Source organism: Oxyura jamaicensis, chromosome 1, assembly GCF_011077185.1.
Source record: "Oxyura jamaicensis isolate SHBP4307 breed ruddy duck chromosome 1, BPBGC_Ojam_1.0, whole genome shotgun sequence".
NCBI lineage: Eukaryota > Metazoa > Chordata > Aves > Anseriformes > Anatidae > Oxyura > Oxyura jamaicensis.
In genome coordinates, this window is record NC_048893.1 from 19,098,375 (window position 1) to 19,119,339 (window position 20,965).

Here is a 20,965-nt window from a genome sequence, read left to right on the forward strand (position 1 = left end):
TACAACATGAAGTTTGATGACTCCCATCAATAGTTAGCTTTATTAAAACAGAAGGGAAACAAACAAACAAACCCTACTGTCCACCCTTCCCAAAGGGCCTGCAGATCACAGAAAAGCTACAAATGACTGTACAAGAGCCAGCATTTTCAACACGGTTGACTTAGGCTCACATGATCCCTAATACATATTTTGGCATTTAAGCAGATTTCTGAAAGTATAAATGCGTTTTCCACCCAGACATTGATTCCTTTTTGTATTACTACTGTAAAAGGATGTTTTAGTTAAAAGGATCACTCACATTCTTAAAATGTTTAGTGTACTTAATTGGCTTTTGTCCATTTAAAAATCAAACATACTCATTTATTACACTGTTAAATTCACATGATTAGAGCAGCTGATTGAAGAAGTCCACAGTAGCACTAAATTAAACAAGGTACAAATCTTACCTTCTTCTTCTCCATCCTGTTCTAGTGCTGCACTTTCTTCTTCAAAACTTCCAATACCTGATTCTGTTTGAGGAACTTGGTTGTGTTGCTGACTTAATTTGTTGCGAATACTGCTGATTTCTTTCTTTAACAGCTTTGCTCTTTTGCTTCTTGACCCACTGGATTTCATTGCACAGGTAAGATCAAGTTTTTCTAGCAACTCTCTCAGCTGTTCTTCCAAGGACATATGCACTCTGTTCGCAGGATTCAGTAACCTATCCACTGAAGTCAAAATACGTGTAATTGAAAATGTGTTAGTGTTTCCCATATATAATACTAACAGGAAAAAAAAAAATCATGTGCTGGAACTGAAAACTTATCAAGAAGCTACTTAGATTAGTCTCAGTAGCTTTCCATTACCAGTAAAGAAATGCTGGCATGAACTCCAGCTGTAAAATGTTACTACAATTCTTCTTAACCTGAATTTTGCACAAGAAATCTAAGCAGTTGAGCAAGGTCAGAAGGAATACAATTAACCTTTCCCACCCTATCAGGTAATTTCCTTCTCGTCAAAGAGCAGGGAGAGATTAGTTAGAAAATTAGAGTGTTAATTATTTTCCTGAACTGTCAACAACTCAGAGAACCGACATGTATGTCTAAAGGAAGTTGTTTTTTTTCCAGTCTTACAAGCGTGCTTGATTTTTTAATTCAATGGGTTATTTAAAAATGTACTTAAGTTTATGCATGATGGTACTCATTTTCCATGACTTATGACCAGATACAACATGTGAAAGAAGGTGCTCAACTTAAAACCCTTTTTCATGTATCTTCTTAAATTAGGCTTTAACATTGTCTTCCAGATTCTGATTTTGACAATGCTTTCTAATGGCAAATCTAATAAAAGAAAATCAATTGAAACTTTCAAACACTGTCTTTAGTGGAGAAAACAAATTCTAGTCAGTAGACTGAACAGCTACAATTTTAGACATCTGTATGGAATTTACACACACCAAAAATGCAACTTCCAAAAACATCTTACCATCTTCCCAAGAGAAAGGCTGTGGTGACTCAAGTTTAGGCCGTTCAGGTAAGTGCATTCCAGTTTCATTATTATAACCGATTCCTTCAGCATCTCGTCTAGCTTGCCTGAGAACTACACCTCCTTGATCTCTTAACCGCACTGCAGCTCTATAGAATATTGTATCTTTTGCATTGTATTTCATACAGTTATCTATGATAAGATTGAAGTCTTCTTCAAACTCACTGAGGTTTTTATAGCCTTGAGCATCTAACCGTTTTCGCATGGTAGAGAAATCCATAGGATGTTTTATATGATCCAAATAGTCTGGAACCTTTGAATAAATATTTAAAACAACAACAAAAAAAGGGTTAAAATTATAAAATTTTCTCATTACATATAAGGTAATATCAGCAACTAACTGAACTGTGTGTTTTAACATATTAATACCTCAGATCAAGAACTGCAAAATGTAGCTTACATATCTTGATATTGTAAACATTTACACACCAGCAGAAGAATACGTACTACAAGACTTTGTATCCTACCTAGATCTACTAACAGATGCTGAAACTACTTATGACGTATGTAACACACAGTTCTAAAAATATCTGTATTTATAAGTACATTTGGATATGCACTTGTACAATATATGCATATTGCATACACATGTATATGTATAAACAGACTTTACATATATGTCTATACACATGTATACGTACATATGCATATACACACATGTATATATAGCCTATTTTCCTGGTAAATGAAAAGGAATTTTACCTCTAAATAAGAGCATAGTATCCGTATTTCATTTTTTAAGACACCCTTTAAATTTTCTTTATCAATTAATTTTTTAACAGAAGATTAATATGTTGCCATCTTATTTGGCACACGTATTTGCCAAAAAATATTTTGGCATATGAACAAACTGATTTTCATAGCAGCAAGACATAACTGAAATTATCAGAATACAGGTTAGAAAGTAATCCTACTCTGTTGCAACACGGCATTCTGTAATGCTACAAATTGCTTCTACTTATGTTTAGGAATGACTTGGTGACACATAAGGAAAACCCTGGAAAAAATAAGCTTAAAACATACCTCTTTAAGGTTCACTGGCTGAGCAAATATACGTGCAGAATCCTTTTCCTGCAGTTGATCCAGAACTGATCGCAGAAGTACAGTAAATGGAGTAAGCTGAAGTTCCATAGCAACTTGCTCAATCTTGACCTAAAGAAGTAATAATTATGTAATGAATTATTTTTCATTAAGATACTGTTTCAATGTAAGTTGTCCTGCAGCAATAGTACTTTTAGATATGAAAACATTACAAAAACACTGCTTCAACTTCAGCTGAAATACCAAAGAAAGTGAGTTTTCAAAAATAGCACTTCTAGATCTTAATGCTACTTTCAGTATCTTCAGTTTGCATGGGTCTGACATACGTTTTCAGTTAATAACTTAAAAAATATATAAAATAAAATCACTCATCCCTTTGCTATAGATTCAATTTCAACTCTACCTTCTCATCTTCTCAGAACCCCTTTTTTTTTTTTTTAACTGTAATAACCAAATTTTGCTTCATTTTTAACAGTAATTCTTCTTCTCTGAGAAGTTGTTACATAAGAGATTTGTATTTTGCCAACAAAAATAACAAGAATTTAAATGCAATTTAAAGTTACTCTTCATTCGTAATGCCATTTTCAATGTGCAAAAAGAGAATTTGATGAAAATTTACAGGCTATATAAACCCCCAAACAAAAGTAATTTTAAAGACGATGTCCTACATAAATTTCAAACATCATTTAAACAATCAGAATCTATGTCTTTAAATACTTGGTCACCCTTCAGAATTGTCATTATTTTTTCACAATATTAAAACTCCTCTACAGTTTATTTTCAGGACATTTCAAGAGTTACCAACACTGAAACAGTTTTGTTAAGGCAAAAATAAATTCTTTATAACACATCAGTGGTGTGGATTCATACACATAAACAAAGCACATTTTACAAGTAAAGACTCCTAAGGGCAAACTTGTTGCTTTCACAGTTTCATATAAAACGTTCTCTTTCTGCAGTATTGCTTCCTCCCATCTCTTATCCTAGCTATCTTAACCCTATAATGCTGTATGATTTAGATGCAGCTTTTTGTTTTTTGTGTTTTATGACAAACAAATAGAAGTGTTACTCAATAAAGGTACTTATTGGGAAAATGTGATAATTGAATTTTATACTTATCTTTGGAAACCAATTAACTTTGCAAGTGTAACAGAATGGCTTGTTAAGTAACTACGTATTTTAAACAGCTTGCGTGAGAGTGCATGCACAAACAGCATAGACTTTGTACTGCAAAAATGGTGTGAGTATACTTAAATTATCTTTCCTTCAGAAGAGTTTCATTACATTAAAAGGTGACATTAAAAGAAACATTTACCTGCTCTCTTTTTAACTTTTCACGCTTACGTATAAGTTCAATTAACAAACGTGCCCTTTCAAGATCATGGCGCAGCCTTTGCCAGTACTTCAATTTTTCTTTTAAGGCTTGCATTTCTTCATCATCTTCTCTCTTAAGAAAACAATCAACAGATTTTCAGGAATTGAAAATAATAACCTCTTTCTATAAGATAGTTTTATGCAATTATATAAGTGTATTAACTGGAAAGAAGAAACTATCTTTTTAAGAAAACATACTCAGTAATAAGCTTCATACTACAATTCTACATTTTTTCAACTATCTAGCTGAAAGCAAAAATTGTAAAGCTGAAAAGCAGGCCTATAATGCAAGTTATTTACATCAGAAAAAGCAATATAACAAATAACCCACCAAAAAGTTGGTATTTTCACACCAAAATCCAAACCAGGAAAACCAGCCCTGAAGTGATCAGTCACTCGATGACGCTTGTAGATCCCTTCCAACTATACTATTGTATTCTATTCTACTCTAATGATCACCAGCTTCTGCAGAAACATCACACAAGCCTGGCAGAAATGAATTCTTACTGTGTTCAACACAGTCCACCTCCCCCACCCCCAGAAGAATCAGGAAACGCTTGTAAGAGCATCAAGATCATTCTGACTTCTGAGGACAGGAAATGGAAAGCAGATTGTCAAATAAAATACTAACTTCAAATGGTACTGCAAATAGGCAATACAGTAATACAACCTGGACAACAATGAATTTGTAGGAAGAAGTGTTTAAATACCTGTAGTACTTACACACAGAACTTATTCTGTACACACAGAATACAGCCTTTCCGCTTTGTTTTTTATACTATTTTCCATAAGAAAAAGAAAGATATTGGAATACTACCTACAGATTCAAAAGAGATTCATAATTCACCAGAAAAGAGTAGAAGTCCTGCTACTAGTACCAAGTGCACAAAAAAAAAAAAAAAAAAAAAAAAAAAACATGCTTTGGAGGATTATTACATTTTAAAAGAATACTTTAATAAAGAATCTCAGGAAAAGATCAACAGCTTTGTATGCTGGCCTGTAACTCGCATAATGCAATATACATTTGGTAAGTTTTTTTTTAACTAAAGCAAGTAAGTAAATCATAAATAAATTCCATAAGTTATCAAAAAATAAAAGATTAAGGAAAACAGGCTAAGCAGGTGAACAATAACCACACATTACAAACTGTGATACTCATAGTAAAAACATCCCTAATAGAAGGTGATTATAAGTCCTTTAAATAAAGCTTGTGCAATTTTTCAGCCAAAAGGTACTAAAATTGCAAAAAATTGGCTGTTTAAAAATATCTAATAGATCTGTGAGTGCTGAGTAATCTACATAATATTTTAGTTCTTTATATGCCTTGGAAAAGTGAAGATTAATACCCATGGAAACTATTAAGTTAGTTTTATTCATATAAAACTTCTTCACTAAAGTTGAAAATCCTTAACTGTCAACTAGCTCTGTATCCTGGTAGAGCAATTTGGTAACAGCAATTTGTTCCCCTTTTCAAAATAACACAAAAAAAAGACTGAAAAACTGTAACTATAACTTTCTACTTCCCTTTCCTATGGTCTATTACAACTGACAGTTATTTTGGTTTTCATTTCTTTAAAGAAGCTATGTCTTGAGTTAGACACCTAATAAATGCTGAAGGTCAGAATATTTCTGAGTAAACTTTGATAGCAGCACAAATATTAGTATGCACATTTTTAATTCCTTAAAATTTCCATAGACTCACTGAAATAGAAAAATCAGCACTGACACTAATTGCTGTTCCTGTACACCCTTTCATCTCCAAGTCCAGATCCCATGTGTGGAAAAACGTGTTAACTGACGTCTTATACTTTTTTTTTTCTTCGTGGTTTTACTGTTTTTAAGAGTAAAAATTTAGCTCTGGCTCTTGCCAAATGTGGAAGTCTTATCCTTTTGCTTGCACTCATTCAATAGTCTGTTATTTTGCCCTATGTAATTGCTTAGTTCATCAGATCAGGGAACTGATTCTGCTGAAAGCTAAGACAACAAAACCATACTAGTTTTAAGGTGGGTCAGGAAACCTAAATACAGAAAGGAGAAAAGTTACTTTGTTGGAACAGGTCTGGTGTAGTTCATTTATCTAAAACTGAAGGTGCAGTTGCACTTAAAAATATGAATTTTTAAAGATTTTTTAAAAAACTGAATCACTTGTTTCACCTCTTACAGGTATATCTATCAGATAAACATAGTATTTCATTCTCTAAGATAACTAGGTAGGTTTAAAGGTGCCGATGTGACCCAAAGAATCTACAGCACCTTGTCTGCTTTTTCCTTGGGCATACATACACTACACTCCCTCCTTGAAAGTCACTTGGGACTAGGGATTAATGGCAAACTTCCAATTCTGCAGCATTTCTGTGCAAAGTGATGTTGGCAGTTATACTAGCTGATAACAACTCCCTTTATGCTTTATTACATAACACGCAACATATACCTTAATTAAATTAAAAGATCCAGGCAAGTTGAAAAGAACTGTTGATGCACTGGCTAGTGAATCTTTCTATCTAGTGAAAGCTTGGATGAAACAAGTCCCTATTAAAATGTTAATTTCTCAAAACCTTGCTGGCAAGCACGTTTTCTATTAACTTTCTTGATAAAAGAGTTCTTCCTCCAAACCTTTCTTTCCATAACAAACCCAGAGAAAACTTCTTCCTGACAACACAAGACAAATTTAGAACAAAACTGACGTTTTATGATGAACTTAGTTCTTACCGAACACCAAGAGCTGCATTATCCAGGAAAGCTAAAACTGATATTTATTAATATTAAGGGAAAACACTTCTAAGTCTACACACAGAACATACACCAATTGAGAACTCATCTTCAGCTCTATCTCTGACCATAAAGCACATGGTACCAATGGCTGTATACCAGTAGGCACATTGTCACTGTACCAGCAAGTCACTCCTTATGCCAGATGTGAATATATGGGGACAGCCTCACCCCTTAAAGGGACTGTAATTTAACAAGAGCCAAAGAGAAATAGAATTACTGTGATAACATTGGATTTTGATAAATACAATTAGCTTTATTAAAGATTACCTGCTGTTATTCATATGCCAGTCAAAACCATTTTGTGACTGCAATTAGTGTTCTTACTGAAATCTTCACTGCAGGTATAACCTTCAGCAGCAGCACTTTCTCATTTTTTATTCTTTTTCCAAATAGTAGTTTTCAAACAATCTCACTATAGCAGCAACAGCTACTAGACCTTACTTTCATGCCATATTTTTATTCAAAAATTCTCTAAGTGCAGAAAAACCTAAAATAATGGGGTTGTAAGTTTATTATTTCCAATACCTTTCCTGATTATGTAGGTGGAGAAAGAAGTGACAGGACAAACCATTCTTTCAGAGGCTTCCTTGCTCCTTCAGCTGGTGAAGTGCTACATAAGATCGTTTTTGTTTAGAACCATTTGTTGATATATCATCACCTTCAAAAGCATAACATATCTGAGCTATAACGCAGTCATTAAGAAGTAATTTTTAAACCATGGAACACTTCTTCTGCCAAACCTGTTCTTGTAAACAAACACTACATAGGGATCACAAACTCCTTCCACTTGAAATCTTGAAATCAGTTTTTTTATTTTTTTTTAATCAGGGTTTTAATTCGGGATCCTAACCTTCACATTTCTTTTCAATTTAAAGAATTAAAAACAAACAAAACAAGCCACAAACAAACAAACAACAACAACAACAACAACAAAATATATTCTGAATCTGTATTACACTGGCACTTATGTTCCTGTGACTGACTGAAAACCAGGGTTCTTGACATTTTGACCTCGAACCTAAAATAAGGTAAAAACAACTTTCTCATCCAGACCAAAAATAACAAAATGACCTTCACTTGCCCCATTTGACTGGCACAAGTAATCTGCATCTCAAATTTCTGAGGAGTTTGATAAACAGCCATAGTTGGTTTTAATATGTTTTTTAATACAGCTATGGCTGTTAATTAAAGGCTTAATTATGGTTTGGCCTACACTTGAGTAACGAAGATGACTAACGCATCTAATTCTTTGTAGTTATGACTACTGTAGAAGGTATTATAAATACCTTTAGATGATGTTACAGAGAAGACGGTGTCACACACAGTGCTACTCACTGGAAAGCATTACCTAAGTATTTTTCATCAAACAGGAAAAAACTCAGCTTTGCTTAGAAGTTGCATTTTCTTTTCAAAAGATGAAGTCCAATTCAATTGTAATTTTTAAGAATAAAGCTTAGCAAGTGCTCCAATTTTTAAAGTAATAGTTTCCAATGAACTTTGAAATATGTTCATTATTTACTTAATTTAAAATAGCATAATGCTGTAATTAGAAAAGAAATTAAAGGAATAGTGTTTATACAGGAGTGTAAACATGCAAAGGCATTTTAAACAGCTCCAATCCAAGGTCTAGGTAATATTTCATGTTTGATTATAATCCTTTTGTTGTGGTAGTTATTATTTACATCTTTACAGATGTTGCAGTTCTGATGCAACAGAACATTCAGTCTCAATAGCAGAAGTACTTCCCAACTACCAACTAGTAACAATATTTTTTATTATATATATATTTATTATTATATATATATATTATACTAGTAAAAATAATTTTTTCAGACACCATAACTACAGTCTAAGTCTGTACTTCCACATGAGTCCTGGACTTTTGTGCTTGTTTTTATTTACTTATTTTAAGGACTTAAGATGACTTAATAGTTTATTGCTGTTGCTTTGATGCCCACTACTTGAATAATTAATTTGAGCTATTATTAGCTAACTGTCAGACCCTACTTTGTAGAACAAAAGCTTCTATTACAGAACTAAAGGATTAATCAAAAGAATAAATACAGAGTATAAAAAAGGGAACAATATAGAAACATACAAAAGATAACTTTGGATGTAAATTGGCCACTTGTTTAATTCCACTTGAAAGGAATTAGGGCACCTCTCCTATGAGGAAAGGCTGAGTGAGCTGGGACTTCTCAGCCTGGAGAAAAGAATGCTGGGGGGACCTTATCAATATATACATGTATCTGAAGGGATGGTGCAAAGAGGGTGGAGCCAAGCTCTTTTCATTGGTGCCAGGGCAAGAGGGAATGAGCACACCCTGCCACACAGGAGGCTCCATCTGAACAACAGGAGGTGCTTCTTGTGCTGTGTGGGTGATGGAGCACTGGCACAGGCTGCCTGGGGAGGCTGTGGATCGCCCTCCTTGGAAATCTTGAGAAGCCACATGAATATGGTCCTGGGTAGCCTGCTCTGGGTGGCCCTGCTTGAAAAGGGGGTGGCCTCTGGAGGTCCCTTCCAAATTCAGATATTCTCTTAATTGGTGATTAGTATATTTTTTCCTACGTAAAACTAAGAAAATAAATGCACACAAAAAAGGACAGATCAGAAAGTTGCGAAGGAATGTCGGGTGTTATTTTTGTGACTATACCAATTCATGATTGATCAACGAATAGCAGTGTAATACAAATGAAATTAATAGTTAAGCTACAAAGGAGGGAAAATCTCAGTTCAAATAAATGATAGTCATATACATAGTTTTTAAAGTTATAAAACACATTCTGAAGATCTAGAGGTTACTTTACAGTAACAACTCCACTGGAAATCAAACATCTGGAGAATGGAAAGAACTCAGCCAACTATATTATCAGTTCACGTTAAAGGGTAACTGGAATGCAGGAAGAATTTTCACATCATGTTTCACAGCACTTCAAGGACTATTAAATGGATCCAGGTATGGAATTCAGAAAAAAGGGTTTTAGTTACTTTCAAAGTTACTCCGTGCCTTGAAACCAGACAATAGGAGACCTGCCAAAACCTCTAATGTTGCTAAAGTAATTCATATTACAAGAATGAGAAGCAGAAGAGTACTGCTTTATGACTGTGATACCAATCTGGAGTGACTGATTTTCTCTGCTTTTCACAAATTTTAACTGGTCAATGCATACAACTTTAAGCAACTCTGATTTTTTTTAGAGATAGGTTGAATTTAAATAGAACAAAATATAAGCATGAATTTATGCTTGCCTAAATAGTCTCAAAAGTAAAACTAAAAGTTGCATCATCAGACCGTTGAACTTCATCCATATCTTGTTCTTTGTTTTGTTATTACCAAACAATGCGGACAATAAGGTTCTAACTTGAACACAAAACTCATACTCTAACCTTTTACTCTGTAAAAGCCCCCCCCCCCCTTTTTTTTTAGTTATGTGTGTCAAAGAAGAAATCTGTTTTGCATCTGTTAGCAGATGGACTAACTCATGGCACACTGATGAATGATTTCTAAAAAACCACAAACCTGATCAATAAACAATGATATTAGGATGGTTTTGGTGAATATTTTGTGAAACACTTAGGCAAATAAATGATTACCCTGCACAAATATTTTTTTTAGATCTCACAAGTAAAAAGTGATGTGACTTGAATTTGAAACCAGACATTAAAAGTAAGGTAAAGCTTTTACTCAGTGCTGAATAAGAGAACGTTTTTACTTGGTGCTATGTTTCCTGATTAATTTTTTACTCTTTAAAATAAGACTTTCCAATTTCTTTTTCTAAGTAAAAAATCATGTCACCTACCTGTTGTGTGTTTCTTTGTGACTGTAAACTGGACTGCAGCCTTCTCAACAGAGGAACGCCATTTCTAGACAGCCTTTTAAGCAACCAGTAACTGTGCACTCGTTCAACAAACTGCTTCTTCCGCTGAATGGCCACCTGATTCATAATCTTATTTAATCTAAAATATGGAAAAACTGATATTGTATTTTTTCCAGCAAATCATAAAACATATTTGTCTAAGGAAATTTAACATCAGATATATATATACATATGAATGTATACTGTACCAACAGCAATGATCACCACATTACTAATTTCTTTCGATTACATCACTTTCAGCACAGTTATCTCTCAACAGTATATTATAATCAAATACATCTGCTTGACACCGTATTTCTAACAGATATGTTAAGGTACTTTAACTAATGCTAACTGATCCTAAAGGACATCAATTTTTTCATTATCATTAATTTTCTCAAGAACTACTCCAGATTACCAGATTAAGGCTGAGAATAAAACTTACATTTTAGAATAAATGTCCTACTGAAAACAAGACAGAAAGCTTTAAAACCCTTTTGAAGCTTTCATATAATTTGTTGCATGCTTAATAATCATCTTCACACAGAATTTGTAATTTGTTTCAAAGGCAATATATCTTCAAACTTTTAACATAAAATCACGTGAATACTCTCTATACTCGTCAATAGAACTTGTATTATTCAACTAATATGAATGTTTTAGCAAAGAAAGGGAAGAAAAAAAGAAATGTTAAACAGCTGAACACTTATGATTTTTACACGACGCATATGAAAACATCCACAAAGAAAAGCTGCAACATGGGATGATAAAAAATTAAGCAAAATATCGTGATTAAATAAACAGCATTTTCTCTAAGCTCTGTTTAACATGTAAATATTGTTCATATAGCACTTTCTTAGACTCCAACAAACACAACAACCTCAAGTGCTGTTTTTTAAAATAATGACAAACTTGCCTGTTAAAACAACAGGAATCTCACAAAACATGACATTAACACCTCAAAATTTACATTCAAATAAAAGTTCTTTTGAAACAGATCTTCAGTGCTGTGCGCCTACAACATTTTGAATTCACAGTGCAAAAAGTACAAAACCTTGAATGTTGTAGAAATTTTTGTCTTTCTTAGATATTGCAGGGATTTGTGACTGATGGCAGCCCTTTCAAAATTAATACCAGGTGTCCCAATACACCAACCTCCTGCACTGTTAGGAAGGTTCATTCGGTTGGGTGAATCAGAGAGAAGAAAGGATTTCCCAGAGTTGGATGTAAGACAGAGTTACAGAAAGGGTAATATGAATGAACAAAAACCTGTTTGTTCTCCCTGCAGTATACTACTACCTGTAGAAAAACTATACATTGCATAGTAGTATATCTATTAAAAATTGTCCAATTAAATTTAATAACAAAATAGGCAAAAAATAAAGTCAAGAGAGGCATCTGATTTATAGAACACTACCATGAAGCATTTAAATAAAAATTCTGAACATTTACATATTGGTATTTTGTAGCTTTTTCCCTTTTAGTATTAGGAATAAAGCAGTTTCTCAGCTAAATGATAGAAGAGAAGTAGTCAAATATATGAACAAAATGTAAAGTTATGAGTAAAATGATTTTTAAAAATGCTTTGGAAACTTGAACAGTATTCTTCAAACAAACATGCATGCAAGTCTACCCTGAGCTGGCCAAAGGCCATCTATCCTCAGTTGTTTTTTCTTGGCTACATAAAAGGTAAGGTGCAATAGGTCTACTCAAGGTTACACTGCATGGAGTTACAGAGCTTTCAGTCATCACAGGGTACACACAGAGCAAACACAGGTCTTCAAAATACAGTCCCACTTTGTCCTTCAGTATTCTTGATAAATTCTAGCTTAACTTAAAGCAAAGTTAGAATGTCTTTCACTGACTTACTCTTAAAAGTCTTTCACAGGCAAAACAGGCATTGATATGACTATATTAAACTACATATACAAGTTAATTATATACAATCACAGTTAATTATATAATTTAATCAAAAAATACGATTACTGTCATTTGTCTTGAAAATAGCAAAACCTACTGAAGTGAGTCAAAAAAGCAATCAAATGTATACCTATTTGGACAGATCTGAGAATCCTAACTCCACATGAAGAAAGGTGCACTGGCTTCACGCCCATCAGATGTGGCAAGACTAAGCAAACATCTTTAATTGCAGCTTTAAGTACATTTGCCCATTCACATAACGAACCATTCTATTCTTAGATAATTATGACAGCAGTGTGCTAGAAAAAGCTTTAGGAGAGATGTTTGCAGAAGATATTTTCCAGCTTTCAAAATAAAAACAAGCAAAAGGTAGTTCACAGTGCAGAAATGACTTAACAAGTTGTAGAAACCTACTGTTCTCTCCCTACCCTCCAAATAAAACCAAACACTGGCTGTTCAGATTTCATTTAGACACCAGGCTTCAGTAGTAGCAATACAACGTGAATCACCTTTTCGTTTCTCAGAATGCAGAGGTCAGAGGCTCTTCACATTGCACACATCTACCGAGCAGATGATCTCAATGACTCAAGACATTGCATCTGTTGTTAGCCCCTGAAAACCCTATGGTATAGTTCATTGATCAACTTTTTGTTTAGTCAGATGCTCCCCGGAAGACTTTTACTGTCTGAAATGCTTTACATTTTGACAGATGATACAATCATGTGGGAGAAATAAAACAGGATTTATCTACTGCCGTAAAACCCTAGAAGTAGCTCAGACCAGGTACTGATTTTGAAGCTCTTGCCCTTGACAGAGCTACCACCATGGGAAAGTCTCACTCAGACTCAAACATAAATTCAGCTGCAGTGAACTTGAACACACACATGAAATTAAGCACACGTACATATCAGTCTTGAACACATTGCTTTCTGTTACCTGAGCTAGAACTAATGTCAGAAACTTTGAAACTAGTTTTTCAAACAAACTTTGAAATCCTTTGATGTCCTTAAGGAGCTTGCTGCATGCTTCACCTCCCCTCGTTCCTCCCTCCAATAAAGAGATGCAATTTTAAAGAAATTACTGAAGATTTTTTTTAAAAAAAGTATTTAAGTCAGATAAGAGAGTTGCTTGAAGAGTTCATGGTTTTGCAGTCCAGGATCTGACTTGCATAAGACAGGACTAACTGCTGTACTATACTGTCAGCTCCCTCAGGAAGAGGCAAAACTTACTGAAGAATTTAGATCGCCTCCCAGAACGACACAAAATACATCAGTGACAGAAATTACTGCCAAGATACCCATCCACCCTAGATCTTTTGCCAACTATAAGAACATCATAAAAGAATAACATTCTGTAATGTTTTTATTTTGTAAAAGCAAGAATCTACTGTAAACCTAGCACTGTGCTGAGAGAAAATAAACCAGGTTTAAAATGCACAGTAAAGACAGGTGTATCAATTTAACCCACAGTGCTTTATAATAGGCAATAATAGAAATAATAGGCAAGCCTCATTACAATGAACTGATTTATCTCCCTCTTTATATATATAATATCTCTGAGACTGCCAAAGAAGCTAAGACTGCTGTTCCAGACGGTCCACAAAGAAGGGAATGCAGGAAAACACACTTGAAAGGCTCTACCAGCATTATTGCTTCCTCTATAACTGATTTCAGACATGTCAGAAAATGAAAAGTCACAACTATATTGGCTACAGAAAGTAAGCAAAGAGATGAGAACTGCCCTTGCTGCCCAGGTTCCTTAGGGAACAGAGAATCTGTTAAAACAAAATTCCCAAGAAGTCTTCTGAAATGAATGATGTTGTATTAAACAATTTCCTTTCTAAATACTTAAACAATCAACACAACTAAAGTAAACAAGTTTGCAAGCTGTAATTCAATGTAGCAAGAATCAATATTCTCAGGCCTGAAGAGCAGCTCAGTGTGGCTCACAGCACGCTGTTTTTACCCCTCAACTTCTCAGTTGATTAAAATGAAGAATATTGAAACATCACAGATAATCTATAAATAAGGTTTATGTATTTCTAAGTGGTTTCTCTTTAACATTGAAAATTAAAATTAACATTCAGAAAAAAACATACTTTAGATTTTTCAAAATTTCTTAAAACATAGTTGTGCTCCCATGACATTTGGTACTCTCAATATGTAACTGGTCCCATAGCAGAAGCGTTAGGTTTCGATTTCACAAACCCAATGATACTGATGCCTGCGCTAGCATCCCAGCCCAGCCATTTTCTGAAGCAATGCTGTCTGACCACTGAAGCCTTTTGATGTTTGGCACCACCAGGCATATTCCCTGTTGATTTTGTTTTCCAGGGGGAAATACATCCCAATACTGCACAGATATGAGGACATTTTCAGAACTCTTATATTTGTGCCACAGGCAACTGAGCAAGCCAACGCTACTTCCCTCCCCCAGCCCCACTTGTCTCCTACTGTAAAACACTGACATGCACTACAAACATGATATGAAGATATGCTTATCTTAAAAAAGAGACAGTTTGCTTTTCAACTGAAGCTTTCAAACACCATCTGCAGTTCCAAGCCTGAAACTATACTCTAGCTGAGAGTAAATTATGACATTAAGAATACAAGGCATTTACAAAAGCAACAGAAGGATGAGGAGAGGAAACTGTTTTGTTTTGAAATGGTAAGACAAACTCAAACCATTTAAGATTAAAGTTAATGCACAATGCTTGGGTAGGAAAGTTTTGTTTACCAACTGCTCTACTCTACCCGTCCTCAAATGGAGAGGCTTAATATCTACCCTGCAAACAGAAGTACTTTTGATGGTCAAAGCCATCCGAATTAGGTTGTGAGCAGTAACACTCAGTCCTGTATTTCTTCATTTTTTAGCTAAGTGCATAAAATATTTTTCCTCTACATAAGAAATCTGTTGTTGTCATATTAGCTATCTTAGAGCTTCCTCCTCCTTACCCGTGACTGCCTCCCTCTCCCACAGTTTCAGTGTAGCTGTCTCTGTGGCAACTACAGCAACTGGTTACAAGGAGTGAAAACATTACATTTGGTGACTATGTGGCAGTTCAACATTGGAAAGCCAGCAACAGATAACCTGCCATTTTTCTATTAATCATCACTGATTGCTGCATGGACAATACTTGCTTTCTAACCCCACTGATATTGTTTTAAGAATTCTAATACCTGAAGATTTATACAGTATCACTCCATCCTCAAGTTTTCAAAAGTACAAACCAGAAAGACAAATTCCATCCTAAGGCTAATGATTATTATTTATTATTTTTTTTCCCCAGGATTACTCTAAGTAATTCTGGCAGAAGGAACTTCAGACGAGAATCAGCAAGATTCAGTAAACCCAAACAACTTTTAAACGTGAACTAAACCTAGTATTTTAACTACTGTACTTCTCCTCAGACTGCAGTATTGACTTGTGATTTTGTATCTTCCTTTATCCATCACAGCTGGATTAAAGCTTCATATGAAAGACCAGCAAAGACTAAGTTACACTCCATAAAATTATATTTAGTATCATTAGAAAACCCAACGTCTCTTGAACTGTGGTAATATCCATGAACAACTGAATGAGGTTCCACTTCACTGTGCAAATAAAATACTCCTATTTTCAAATACAAAGGCTGAAGATATGTTTTTAAAAAGCTGTCAGAACAAGACACGAAATATCTAAATTGAATTAATCGTTACTAAGGAAACTGAGCATCCTGGCCTTTCAAGCCTTGCTCAGCAAAGTTCCAGAGAACATATTGAGACTCCCAGGAAACAGGGAAAAAAAAAGGGGGACACAAATATTAACTAAAAATGATTACACTAATTCCACTGACATTGATTGGAAAAGAAGTAATGGAAAAACAGAACAAAAAAACAAACTGGGGAAGTTCCTGCTTTGGGAATTGGAGTGAATTCTGGCACCTGGCCAAGCACTCCTCCTAGCTCTGTATATAAAACTTCAGCTTTCAGAGATGTGTATGTTTAGTATGTTTTAACGTTCCAGCTAGTAAATTTGCCTCTCTCTGATAGGTTGAATCTGATATTTATTTTTCACTGATATATTTCCTCAAAGTCTCAAAGTGTCTTCAGGTTCCTACTTGTTACTTAAAATTTTATTGGTATTTAATTTGATTTTTACTGAACACATCGGAAACACTTGTTCATGCTTCACATGACTGAAAATAAGCAAGCAGCTTAGAAGTTTTCTTAGATAGGAAAGTAGAATGTTGCACTGAAAATGCTACATTAATTCCAGTCTCTTCTCTATTAGTTATAACAGGTTACTTTGTTCCTATCCACCCAATGAACTCTGTGACCTTCCAAACCTTTGGATAAGGAAAAATACACACAAAAAAAACCATAGCAACAGCAAAACCCAGTCACACTGGAAAACCTCCTAAGCCTTCTCAGGGGGAAAAAACAAGCATAGATTTCCTTCTGCCTCTTTCTATACATCTTAGGGTCATGACTTTTCTTTGAAAGCATTCGAAATATGTATATTTTTTGTTGTAGTAGTCATAACTATACCACCTATGATTTTGAAATATAATCTCTAAAGCTAAACTCACATCAGCAAAGCATTAACCAAATAATAAAACATAAACCCAAAACAACCCGCTGTCTATAATGGAAATTTCAATTTTAATTTACAAGTTTTTGTGCATTTTGTAACTGAGTATTGAAAAAATAAGTAAATAAACAGTTCTCCAGACAATTCATACAGAAAATCTTGACTTTGTATAGAATTAAAAGATGTATCACCCTCTAATCACCACAAAAACAAAACAAAAAACAACACATAATGGAAGTTCACACAATTGGTGAAACTCAGAAGTACCAAGGGAAAAATATATATATTTCAAGTAGCTGTGATGTTTTATTACTGTTAAATTCAGGTCATGAATTTTGACCATCCTAACTTTCAATCAAACCCCTCGGAGGACGCACATGGCACTAATGATGCACTATACCAAAACATCTAACATTTTAATTCCACTTCTAAGCTTCTTTGCCCTGTACACATGAAATAAATAAAATACACACAGAGAAATAATAATAATAATAAAAAAGAAATTATAGAAGAATTATATCTATAGTATTTTCCTTTTTGTAAAAAGGGACTGTTTGAGGCATCATTTTCACCTTAAGGATGAGGGGGGAATCACTTCCCAGAAATCAGTCAATATTCGGCTTTTTCTGTCAGATACAAGTTTGACCCCCCCCTCCCCCACCCCCTCCTTTTTAAATGAAATTCCACTTTTTCTGACTTAAATACATTTCCTAATTATTATCTAAAAAGGCAACCAAAGTCAAGATGAATGGGCTTGAAAATGAAGCTCAACAGTTACTTTTTCTTCTTCTTATTATTTTGTTTGTTTTAAATAACATTGAGGCAAAGCTGGTGACCACTCTAGAACCTCTTTTCTTGATTTAGGCAAAAATTATTTATTTAATTTAAGCAAGAGGGGTAGGATGACTTCAACAGATGACTTCTACACGTATCAGAGAAGGCTTTGAAGTTGATCCACCTGACAAGAAACATCGGTGAGTGACTGCTGGTGGTATCCCCTTCCACTCCACACCTAGGTGGTTCCACCACCTCATTATTAGGTGCAACCATAAGGCCCATCTTCATCATGCTCTCCTATAATTAAAATAAGGATTCCCACATCATTGTGTGGAAGTATATATACACATGCGCATTCAAGCTAATAAGTATATGGCTAATAAGCAATGGTCTGGATTTACATGGCTTCATTGCAACACTGGTCCTAGTAGCATTATCCAATGTTTTTTTTTCTAATGTCAAACTTTAAGAAGTATTTATTATTGTTTTCCCATACTTACAATCTTTCAGAAAGTATTAGAGAAAACAAGCACTAAAAACATCAAAATATATCCCAAAAAGAAACCCTCAAGCTACATGTACGATGAAGATGCATCATCCATGAAAGCAGACTGACAGTGTTTCAAAGGCCTTCATATACATTTCCTTCTGCTTATATTGTGTTTCATCCATCACTTTCTGTTCATTTATTTTTCTGGTCCATGTTCCACTTTAGAGGCAATGAAGATTCCTGTGTCTAGATATCATAACTGCAGTTAACTATTTGTTAAGAAAGTAGGGTAATTTCTACTGAATAAATTACAAAACACACACCAGTTCTGCCTTGAGACATGCAGCTACAGAAAGCCGGTTTTACCACCGCAAACAATATGCTTTCTAATCACAGCAAAGGTCAACATAGAAAATTCTGGTAATACAAAACACCGAAGTGTTAATTTCTAAAGACAATTGAAAATATCTTTGTCTCAACATTTTTTTCTTCTTGGTTATCTGCTTGATGCTTACCGACTTTCATAAATATCTTTTATTCTTTTTCAATAATGGGATGTAACAGCTGACAGATGAAAAGCAAGCACAATGCCTTGTTCCTATCTATTATTAAAGTGGTGGTTCTTCTGCTTATTTTTTGTTCCCTATACAAGTATTGCATTTCAAATGCTTTCTTAATTACAGACATTACATATATACCATATAGAAACAGAAACTAAAAATGAATGCAAATATTTATATACTTCAAAATGTCTGCTTCCACTTAATAGAGCAATAACTGCATGAATGGTGTTTTTAGGGAAACAGATTACATGGTAACTCAGTGTGTATTTCCAAAATACTGAGGATTAAATACTTTATTTACTTTTTCCCCAAGTATATGTCCACAAAATCCTAGTTATACAAGATTTTTAGACAACACAAATACTAGTATTAGCTTTGCTTTTCATAAAGCAATCACATCCTAGTGTCTCTTTCAGCAAAGAGAATCAAGAGACTATACCAAAACAATGTTATTTGTAGTACTGAATCAAGCACTCAAAAATAAGAGAAACCACATTGGTTGTAATATTCTCTCTGAAAGCTTTCTTTGTACATCTATGCTATTCACTGAATAAGGTAACTGTTATAAAGGTCAATGATAGTTAGCAACAGTGTAAAAAAAAATAAATCACAAGAAATGTGCAGATCTAGTACAAATTAACTCATGCAGACAAGAAACATGTTTTAGATTGTCAAATCAACAATAAAAGCCAGAATTTCCTAACTCAGAAATTTTGGACCTGCAATCTAAAGAGAATACTTTTTGTATTTAATTAAGAAAAAGACTCAGTTATTTAACTAGGCAAAATTCAACCACCACACACCAGTGAACTATGCACCTGCTCCTTGGCACTGCAAAAACAATTTGCCACTGTTTCCAGACAAATTAGCTGGTGACAGCAGGTCGGCATTCTGACTTTATTGCCAAAGCACCCAGGTACTGCCTGTCCCTGCCATACAGAGTTTTGGCTGGAAGCAATGTCCTTCTCCCCTCCTTCCTCCCACAAAGTGGGTAGCTGCTCTGACACTTCCCAGAAGCATGAGACTAGATTAACTCATTTCTGTGTCTTGAAAAAAAATGCTGATGAATTCAAGGGAAGCAACAATCTTCAACACTTTATTTTTCAAGAACAAATGAGTGGAATTTCCTACTGAAGAGAGAACACACTTCTGTAGACAGAGAGGTCTGATGCAAATCATATAAATACATATGATATTCCCCACCAGTCTCATATACCATTCCAAATGCTAAGCAACTTACTAAGGAGCCTGCACTGACAGCACTGAAAACCGAAGACATCTCAAGGCTCTACCGTGACAACCTGCACCTTTGAAAGTGGATACTTACGTATGGACTTCATAAAAAACTGAGATAAGAGGATTGATGCCCAGAAATCAAAAGGAGGGAGGGGAAACAGGCATTCGTCTCCTTTACTACCATTTAAAATTTTCTGACCCTACACTCAGTAGTTCAGATGACACAGTCTGTGGGACCATATAATAGGCAGATTACAAAGGACTAAAGAATGACACTACCTGTGTAATGTTAAGTAGATACAGAAATTCATGAGCTATAAAAAGTTATGAAAAATTATGAAGTACATTGTTTTACACCAGTATTTTTAAAATGTCTTGAATATTAAGACAGACGTCTTAGAGTACAGAATTATTATAATTGGTATCAATGGAATGTCTAGTCTTCCACATACACTCACCAACAACATCCATCCCTTCTACCTTCAACTAAACATATATGGCAAGAATGGTTTCCCTGAGCAGGTATGCTCAATGGCTACATCCACCAAATATTTTCCTGCCCACTGTATTCTTCATATTTGTGTACTACTGCAGCTATCATCTCTAAAACAAAACAAAACAGTGATATGCCAAGGAAACATATAGCGTAGATACTAATGATGAAGAAATTACACTAAACCAAACACCACCAGAAGTGTGCACTTCTGATACAGAATACAGTATCAGGAAATTGTATTTTGTCAGTTAATACAAATATCCATGCTTGCATCCAGTAACATGAAGCTAAGCATACATGGAATAAAGCTGACTCTCTGCAGACTTGGAAAGAAGTTTAGAAA

At 34.5% G+C, this 20,965-nt stretch overlaps 1 protein-coding gene across 5 annotated transcripts in view; it reads right to left on the bottom strand.

Annotated features, from left to right (window-relative positions):
• Window positions 1–20,965, bottom strand: part of BRD1 (bromodomain containing 1) — a 59,765-nt gene that overhangs the window by 30,579 nt on the left and 8,221 nt on the right. For all 5 annotated transcript variants that reach the window (XM_035333712.1, XM_035333703.1, XM_035333694.1 and 2 more), the window contains exons 3-7: window positions 10,512–10,668; window positions 3,881–4,012; window positions 2,548–2,676; window positions 1,465–1,777; window positions 447–707 (exon numbers count right to left, since the gene is read on the bottom strand). In XM_035333712.1, the coding sequence (XP_035189603.1) occupies window positions 447–707; window positions 1,465–1,777; window positions 2,548–2,676; window positions 3,881–4,012; window positions 10,512–10,668 (992 nt within the window). The remainder of the gene's footprint in view (window positions 1–446; window positions 708–1,464; window positions 1,778–2,547; window positions 2,677–3,880; window positions 4,013–10,511; window positions 10,669–20,965) is intronic.